Source organism: Poecilia reticulata, linkage group LG4 (assembly GCF_000633615.1).
Source record: "Poecilia reticulata strain Guanapo linkage group LG4, Guppy_female_1.0+MT, whole genome shotgun sequence".
Lineage (NCBI taxonomy): Eukaryota > Metazoa > Chordata > Actinopteri > Cyprinodontiformes > Poeciliidae > Poecilia > Poecilia reticulata.
Window position 1 is genome coordinate 2,977,449 of NC_024334.1, and position 9,459 is coordinate 2,986,907.

General features: G+C 44.9%; 1 protein-coding gene across 1 annotated transcript; it reads right to left on the reverse strand.

Moving 5' to 3' along the window:
- Positions 1–1,127: 1,127 nt before the first annotated feature.
- Positions 1,128–2,492, reverse strand: sox2 (SRY-box transcription factor 2). The gene has a single exon (XM_017304447.1). It carries the CDS (start codon positions 2,108–2,110, stop codon positions 1,142–1,144), a length of 969 nt encoding a protein of 322 aa, XP_017159936.1. The 5' UTR covers positions 2,111–2,492; the 3' UTR covers positions 1,128–1,141.
- Positions 2,493–9,459: the final 6,967 nt, after the last annotated feature.

The window sequence follows — 9,459 nt, forward strand, 5'->3', positions numbered from 1 at the left end:
TTTAACTGATCGGCTTCAGCAACAAAACTCTGAAAAATGTGTTACAGAAGAAGAGAAATAACGGTTATGGAAAATCTTCCCCGCTTTTACTGATGAGGCCATTAAATACGGTGGATGTTGAAGCAGTTGGTTATTTATGCTGGTAAAAAAAAGCGCAAATATAAACTGGTTTTAAAGTAGAAAAAAAAAGTAAACCTCAATTTGCTTTAAAATAAAAATAAATCATAGACAGATGACAACATGTGATGAGTGAGAAAGAAAAATCAAAACTCAAACAATTTCAAGTATCCAAATTTCAAAAAATTTATTCATTTTTCAAACTGCATATTGAAAAAAAATATATATACTCAGCTGAAATTGTAACTGTTATAAGGATGGTATTAGTTCCGGTAATATATACATGGAGTGGTTGGCTTCTGCGTACAGGCCACAATTCTTTTAAAAAATACAACTACGGGAATGGATTTGGAAATAAAAACTTAAAATGTCACAGTAAATATACAGAAACTGTACAAATCAATTAGAAAATAAAGAGCACAAGCGTCATATCTCTAACAGATGAGAAGTGGGAGACGGAAATATAAATTAACAACCTATGACAGGAAAGAAAGTGTCATGTTTTTGTAAAAGAAAATTGAAAAATAAAAGTTTAGTAATATTGACCTTTAAAGAAAAAAAAWAACAGYATTACCTGCTTATGTCCCTTTTCTTTCCAATGTTTGCAGTAATTAAGGATCATATAATCCCAGTTCTGCCATTTTCACCTTTTAATATTTTCTGCAGAACTGGCGTTGCTTTATATAAAAATTGCAACCTCTTGCAGTTTAACAATTTCATCTGATTGTAATGTTTCTTTGATAAATACTGTACAAAAGGTGATTGCAATAATAAAACATTTGATTGCGACTCCCACTTTCTAGATTTCCAAACTTCACCGGCGGTGAAGGGGGTCTCCTACCGTTCCTCTAGAGCTTCCTTATTAAATGAAAGAGAGAAAAAAAAGAGCGGTTTCCTTTTTCTTGGAGATTTCTATACAACTTTTCCCACCCCGAAATTTTTCTGTACAAAAATAGTCCAACGTTAAGTAGTCCAGAGTTTCTCTTATAAAAGTTCGGGTTGTTTTTTTCTTCTTCTTCTTCTCTTACATGTGTGTTAATGGCAGCGTGCCGTTGATCGTCGTCCCGGGCACGGTGCTCTGGTAGTGCCCGGACATGTGTAGCCTGCTCTGGGCGCTCTGGTCGCTCACCTCGGCCCCCGGCAGGTACATGCTGATCATGTCCCTCAGGTCGCCGCTTTGGCAGCCCGGAGCGGCCCGGTGGGACGACGAGGTGACGACGGGCGGGCTGGAGCTGCTGGACTCGGACTTGACCACCGAGGAGGGCCCCATGGAGCCCAGCGCGGTCATCCCCGGCGTGCTCTGCTGGGAGTAGGACATGGAGTAGGTCGGGGAGCCGTTCATGTAGCTCTGGGAGCTCGTCATGGAGTTGTACTGCAGGGCGCTCATGTCGTAGCGGTGCATGGACTGCATCTGGCCCGGGTTGTGCGCGTTCAGCCCCGGGTGCTGGTAGCTCAGCTGGTCCTGCATCATCCCGTAGCCGCCGTTGGTCCAGCCGTTCATGTGCGCCGCGTAGCTGTCCATCCGCTGGTTCACCCCACCGCCCAGTCCGGCCCCCACTCCCACGCCGACCCCAGACCCCATCCCGTTTCCTCCAGGGGCCAGCAGCCCGCCGGGCAGGGTGTACTTGTCCTTCTTCATGAGGGTCTTGGTTTTCCGCCGGGGCCGGTATTTGTAATCCGGATGCTCCTTCATGTGCAGGGCCCTCAGCCGCTTGGCTTCGTCGATGAACGGTCTCTTCTCGCTCTCCGACAGAAGTTTCCACTCGGCGCCCAGCCTCTTGCTGATTTCGGAGTTGTGCATTTTGGGGTTTTCTTGCGCCATCTTCCTCCTCTGGCCCCGGGACCACACCATGAACGCRTTCATGGGTCTCTTGACCCGCTCCGGGCTGTTTTTCTGGTTCGGGCCGTTCCCCGGGGTGTTGGTGTTGCCCGTGCCCCCCGTGTTGGTCTGGGGAGCTGGGGGCTTCAGTTCAGTCTCCATCATGTTATACATGAGGAACAGCTTTCAGTTTGGAGCTTCCGAGCCGAAAAGAGGAAGGAGACAAACTCCAGCAGCCGGAGGCAGACGGAGGCAGGAGAGGGAAAAAGTTACCTGTCGATCTTCTCTGCAACTTTTCTCTGGACAAAAACAAGCATCAAGTCGCGTCTCCACACACTCTCCCTTCTCTCTCCCTTTCCCCACCGAGTGAGTGTGTGTCACAGAGTCAGCGTGTGAGTGTGTGTGACAAGAGAGGCTTTTCCCAAAAAGGTCCCCACGATGTCGTGTCCACAAAAAACTTCTCCCGCTTGGTGGAAAAAGCATCAACAAACTGCACTTTTTCGCTGCTCTGTCCGCCTGAGCCTTGACAACTCCAGATAGTTTTTGGACAAGTTAATAGACAACCATTCATGTGACTGGGCTGTCAGAGAATAAATGGCTTCGACCTGGCCAATCAGAGCGCGCGTTCCCCACGACGCGCCAATGAGAGCCTTAATTAGCATAATGGGCGGGGCCTAAATGCCCCGAAGCGGCAGAGGAAGCGCTCTCACTCTCAGCCTCAACATCCAATATAAAGTACATGTTTACTATTTTCCACACTTCTGAAAATACTTTTTATCCGGGGTCATGTATGTATAACATGACCTTTTTTTATATATACAAAATAAAACAAATTAAATAATGTCTTAAACTTCCCATTTACTTGGAGTTTAGTAGATATTCAGAGACAAAAATATCCTCTGATGGTTCAGATTGTAACGATTAAACCAAAAGTTATAATTCAATTAATTTATCAGGATTCATTTGTTTTCAGTGGCTCGTGTCTCTCCTGTTGTTTCATTTTTTTAAAGGTTTTATTTCCCCTCATTTCCAGGCCTGATAAAACAACAACACTTAAATAAACTTTGTTAGTTAACTCGAAGCGCTGAAAGGAAGAAGCCATGGCTGGTTTTAGCGTTGAAAAGAGGAAAGGTAATCCAAGACGTCCCCCTCCTCTCCTCTTCCTTTGTTTAGCCAAGTTGAATGCCAACACACAGAAGGCAGACGGGCTCATCTCAGCACAAATAAGCGCTTTTTTTGTTTGGGATGTTGTCGCTACATCTGTCCGGACAAAGACCCAACTCCACTTCCACTTCCTCTGGTGCTGCTGCTGGCAGTGTGCAGGGAGGAGAAATAAAATGTGAGGAATAATTCAAAATAAAGCGGATTTATTACAGATCTAATTCCAACAAACATGTTGGTGAGTTTGGAGTAAATAAGTACATATTTAGAAAAATCCAACAGCTGGTTCTGTTGTAATCAGAGCAGTAAGTGGATTCAGAGGAAAAGTTTTCAGAAGCTTCCATCCCGCAGAAACGCGCCATGCTGCGTGACACAAGCGCCGCCTAGTGGACGAAACCGAAACTGCAAACAACTGCTGCTCCTCAGATCAGCTCGGCTCAAATAAAATACCTGAAAAATGTTCATCCAGAGGCGAAACTTGTTTTATTCTACCGGCAGCAGCAAACCAAAGCTGAACCAACCACACATGATTTCATGTGAACACCAGCATCCAGATGAAATCATAAAAGCACAGAGATCAAGACGTRTTATTTTTGTTTTAGTCATTTGATAATAAATGGAGGSCRGGCCCCCCTCCCCGCTCTCATTATGCCGGCCTCGGCCACCTTACATAAGATTCATCTTGTGCTTAATAGGCAGCGAGGGGCGACACATGCAGCTCGGTCCATTATGATGCGAGGTTGAAATGGGCCGCTCGGCTGCTATCTGCATCTGAGTGTGTTCCCCGCTACCTCTAATCTGCTTATGATAATAAAGGAACAGCGGGGCCCTGCTGCTGTCTGAAAGCAAGGCCCCCAGCCAACCGCGGGAATGGCCCCTGCATCCACAATCATCCCGAATTAAAGCCGCTGCTTGACAAAAACCGGGGGAAACTAGCGGGGCGGCTCCCTGCGACCCCCGGCCACACCGTCCAGGACGGATCCTGCAAAAACATACAGCAAGCGGCGCGACACCAAAAACCCGGTTTGATGGAGGCACAAGAGCAGGCGAGAGTAAAAACACACTGGAGCTGAAATCTAATTCAAGTCGCGACGGACCCCGGTTAGGTTTTTAACTTGTTGCACCAAAAACTGTGCAAGTTTACCCCGACCAAATATAAATACACACATGCCAAAAATACAGAGAAACATTAATAATAGCAAAATGAAACGATAATGGATTTGTTAATAACGAAAGAGTCAAAGATAAAATGGTGATAATGTTGTATTTGCAGCCACTAGGGGCCGTGCAGAACGAAACGAGGCAGTCCGACTGGACCTGTGGTCAGAAAACTCAAATAAAAACCCACCGTCTGATGTTTATTAGAATTTATGTTCAGGCGTAACGCAATATGCGCTCAAATTAATATTAATTACATTTTATATACATTATAGTTCGACGCGAAAGACGGAAAAAAAATATTCACATTAATCATTAAAAAACAGTTAAACGAAATCCAATCAAATGGAAAAAAAAGTTGCACAAATGAGTCCAGTTCGGTGAAAATGTGAATTATTTAATATTAATCGCTTTAATAATATTCTGTCGTTGTATAAAATATTCCCCATAATGTTTGTTATTTTTCTAAACTGGCCAAAGCGAAAAACATCTGAGAGTCAAGTTCATAAAGCCATGCGGTGTCATTCCACAACACTGCATGCTTAACACACACACACACACACACACACACACACACACACACACACACACACACACACACACACACACACACCAGCTGCAACACACACTTACACGCACACTGACACGCAGAGCCTCCGGCTCGGAGCTTCTCCTCTCCATCGCACTTCAACTTACTGCCACTTCGGGTCTCGTCTTCCTCTCCCGTTGACTGGCACAAATTAAACAACTCGCCGTTTCGCTCAACTTCCCCGGAAATCTTCAGCCGTCGCCGCGGCCCAAATGAGTCCGGCGGCAGCAGCTCCGGGTCCGGCTGCGTCCCGCCCCGCATGTCGCCCCCCGGGAGTCCGCGCGGTCCGGATCCGACCGCCGGGGTGCCTTCGCTGGGCGAGCGGAGCCGCGCAGCCCCCGCTCTCTGTCTGGAGCTCCGCTTGTCTTCTCTCCGCGAGTCTCTGCAACAAGAAAAGCCGTTTATGGCGACGCACAATGTGAAAAGGGGGCCGATTTAAAAAGGAGAAGAATGCAAGCAAGAACAACAAAAGTCAGTTATAGCAAAGTCTGTGCCTCTCCTATCTTCCACCCCCTAGCTTAGCCCACATAATGAGCAGGAAAAAGCTTTATATTTTGTTCACTGGGTATTCACAGATAATTTGAAGCCATTGTTTCTGCCACAGATGGTTCTTTTTAATACAATAACGGCGCTCTTTGTGAATAGCGAGCCCACAATAAAAATCTAAAGCGTCCTCCTGAATAACCATTTTGTTCTCTCTTGTATAGGCCGAACAAAAGCGCCAGTGAGGTAATGGCCTGCCTTATTGAAAGCCTCAGAATGGGGATTTGATAAAGATTTTTTTTTTCGCTCCTTTTTTTTCTTTTTGCAAAGTAAACGGCACAATGTCAAAGAGAAAGTGACACGGGATGAAAAGGGGGGAACAAGCTAGAAAAGAGGTGCCTGCTGCTGCAAGTTTCACATATTATTATTATTAATATTATTATTTACTTTTTTTGCGTTTTGTGCAAAAACTNCGGAGCTTTAATCCAGAATACATTACAGCTATGCTCTGGATTAAAACAGACAGTAATGCAGGGTTTGGTCCCTTCCGCTGAAATGCATGGAGGTGAGTCTGACTGGCGCAACCTGCTGAGGCCCGGATGCACCTGCACGGCGCAAACTGCGGCCTCCGGCTTGATGCGATCCGTAATTAACTGCAGCTGATCAATAAAGCATTTAACGGATGTACAATGCGCGCGCAGGGGGATGATCCCGAGCCAAACATATTGGATGTCYGTGATCGTTACAAGGTGAGGACACGCTGTCTGTCACCGGATGGAGGCTGGAGGGCAGCAGGTGAAGGGATGAGGAGAGATGAATAGCAGGAAGAGGAGGAAGAGGAGGAGGAGGAAGGGGGGGATGAAGGCCCAAATAATGGAGCAGAGGAGTGAGAAATCCTTTTTAAAACCAGAACATCAGCCCTGATCCACAGAAAACCACCCAACATCTACATATATATAAGATCTAATAGCAATAAATAAAAATTACATCCAAATGTGTAAAAAGTGGCAGAATTCCCTCATTTCTGTTAACCCCGTTTATGGGTTGTATCAATTTATTTAATGTTCCCAAAACCCATAAAAAAAACTTAAAATATTAATAAATGGCTGCTTCTGTATTCAATATCCTAAAACGAACTGCTGAACATCTTTTTGTTTTGATGTTATTTGGCAGCAGGCAGATTAAAACTGTTTAGATTTGATTATAAAATAAGATTTAAGCAGACAGCTGAGGGCCACATAAAGGCACCAGCGGGCCAGCTTTGGCCCCCAGGCCTCCAGTTTGACACCTGATAAAGTTTTCATCACCTGCAGTGAAGGAGAAATGTTTTTTTATAACTTAATCATCTTTCACAGAAGCTTCTTCAGTTTCTTCTTACAGCAGGTTTTTAATTAATGACATTTAGAAACTAAATATTTATTTACTCTCCAAAATATTCATCATGCAAGCCACACTTTTCTAAAAGCAGAATTAAATATTTTTAAACTCTTCCATTTAAAAAAAATAAAGAAAGAAAAGTGAAATGACTGCTGCCTACACGAGTTTAAGCAAAAATAAAATCACCAAACCGCCACACAGTCAGTTCACTGCTGGGTTTTATTTGGAGGAATGGGATCCACCTTCAAGCATCCAGGGTCAAAGTTCATCTGAGGGAGCGCATGGCAGCAGCTTGGAGTTAAATAAAAACTGAACCAAAGGAAGAAAACAAAAACAGATGAGAGAGAGAAGATCAGCCCTGTGAGAGAAATAACTCAGATTTATCTGATCGATCTGAATCAGCCGCAGAATTTTAATTCTGAGCCGAGGAGGGAGAACGACGGGATCGCATGTTCCAAAACCGGCAAAACGGAGAGAAAGGCCCGCTGCACCATGGGAGCTTTTAGAAAGGCCACAACCATGACTGAATGCTAATGCCTGTTACACACACACACACACACACACACACTAAACACTCACATGTGATTTTGCACGTTCACACAAATGCATATTACACATGCATGCTAACGCCTCCATATGCATGAGAGCCGACACATTTTCAGCGTCTGTTTGTGTTTTTTCTGCAGCGTTGCCTGATGGAGGAGCCACAGCGGGCTTTTCTCCCTTTGTATGTCTGCAAAAGCAAAGTGCGCGCATGTGTGTGTGTGTGTGTGTGTGTGTGTGTGTGTGTGTGTGTGTGTGTGTGTGCGGCAGACACACTGACACAGTACTCGGTGAAAAGGGAGGCCCTGGCTGAAGGAAACACGGCTAGCCAACTGTCAATCATGGCGCACGCACAAACATTGCCACACACACACAGAAAGCCGCCCATTCATTAGCGCTGATGCTCTGGTCCTTGAGAAGAGATCGTTATGCAGTTTGGGCTGCGTTGGGTCCAGCCGAGCCTCTCGGCATCACCAAACGTCTGCATGAGGTCAGACCCTCCGTCAACACGCCTGGTGTTGCTCAAATTCACCTTTCCTGTGTTCAACTTTACCGTCAGAAGTACATTGGGGGCATTTGTTATTTATCATTTATCGTCACGATACATTCCAAGTAACAATGTTTAAAATCCTCCAAAACTATCCACAGGTTTAAATCAAAACACAATTAGCTGTACTGATGGCCTAGTCAAAGTAAAAACCTATTTTTTTTGTCCAGACTTTTGATGAGCTTGAACTGTTTTGCAGAACAAAAGTTATTCCAAGAGACTAAATACTAAAGTCCCAGGAAGAAAACTCCTCCAGGTGTTTATCTTTAGTCACATTGATTACAGCAGCAGCGTCTTCACAGGTCTGACTAAAACAAATCAACCAGCTGATCCAGAAGCTGCTGCTGCTGCAGTTCTGACTAAAACAAATCAACCAGCTGATCCAGANGCTGCTGCTGCAGTTCTGACTAAAACAAATCAACCAGCTGATCCAGATGCTGCTGCTGCAGTTCTGAGTAAAACCAGGAGGTCGGAGCTCATCACCCGGTTCTACAGCGAGAGAATAAACTTTAAAATACTGTCAGTTTATAAATCACTGTACAGCTTCGCACCATAATACATCAAAGACCTGTCGTCGTCATGGCAACCCTCCAGACCCCTCAGGTCTTCTGGTTCTGGCTCTGCATCCAGAACCAGAACCAAACGAGGAGAAGCGGCATTCGGCTTCTGCGCACCACGAATCTGGAACAAACTTCCAGAAAACTGCAAAACAGCCGAAACACTGAGTTCCTTTAAATCCAAGCTAAAAACTGTTTGGAGCTGCTCTGAACCACAATAAGTAGAAAATTGGTCATATTTGATGAGTAATGTTGATTTTAATGACGGCTCTCGATGGCTGTTACTGGTTTCTCAACTGTTTTTTATTTTTATTTTCGTGTTAACTGCCTTGTTGCTAAAATGTGCAACACAAATAAACTTTAAATTTTCCAGTTTTGGCTCCTGGGACAAAACGTTTGGACTCCACTGATTTAGAGTCTTGTGTGAAACCACCAGCAGAGCTTCCCCTCACTTGTGCAAAAACGAATCAAAGCAAACCTTCCCACAAAGCCAAGACGTCTGTTGGACAGATTTCTAAACTCTTGGCAGCAGAGAAATAAAAACATTTTCAAAATTGCTCATTTTAAAACATTAAATTTGATATTTCTCCAAAACCAGATCTCTGATGTGTGACAGCTGATGAGCAAAATTACATATTTTTTATTGAAACACGACAGACAGAAAATGACAAGAGTGTGAAAACAAGCAGCTGCTCTTCGTGTCTGAAAGGACGGAGGCAGAAACTGATCCTCCGCATGAACTGAACTGTGCGTATGCAGCCCTGCAGTCAGACGGCGAGGACCTGTGAAAACCCAACACCCCTCTGTGCCTGACCCATTCCACCAGATGATGCAACACAGCTTTCAACTTTCCATGTGGACAGGAAACTTTTCTGAAAAGGGAAGAAAAAAAAGCCTTTAAAATGCAAGTGTGGACATAAATTTTCATATTATCTGAGCGGCTCTGTTCAGCCTCGCCGTGGACATGGCTGCGGTCAGACAGGTGCAGGAAACAGAGCGCAAAGTTGAGGATTAAAGCTCTGGAGATACCAAAGTGCTGACCACCAGCAGAGAGCATCCGGCCGGTCAGTCCAGCAGTTGTTTGCCCAGGCGGCGGCGGCGGCGGCGG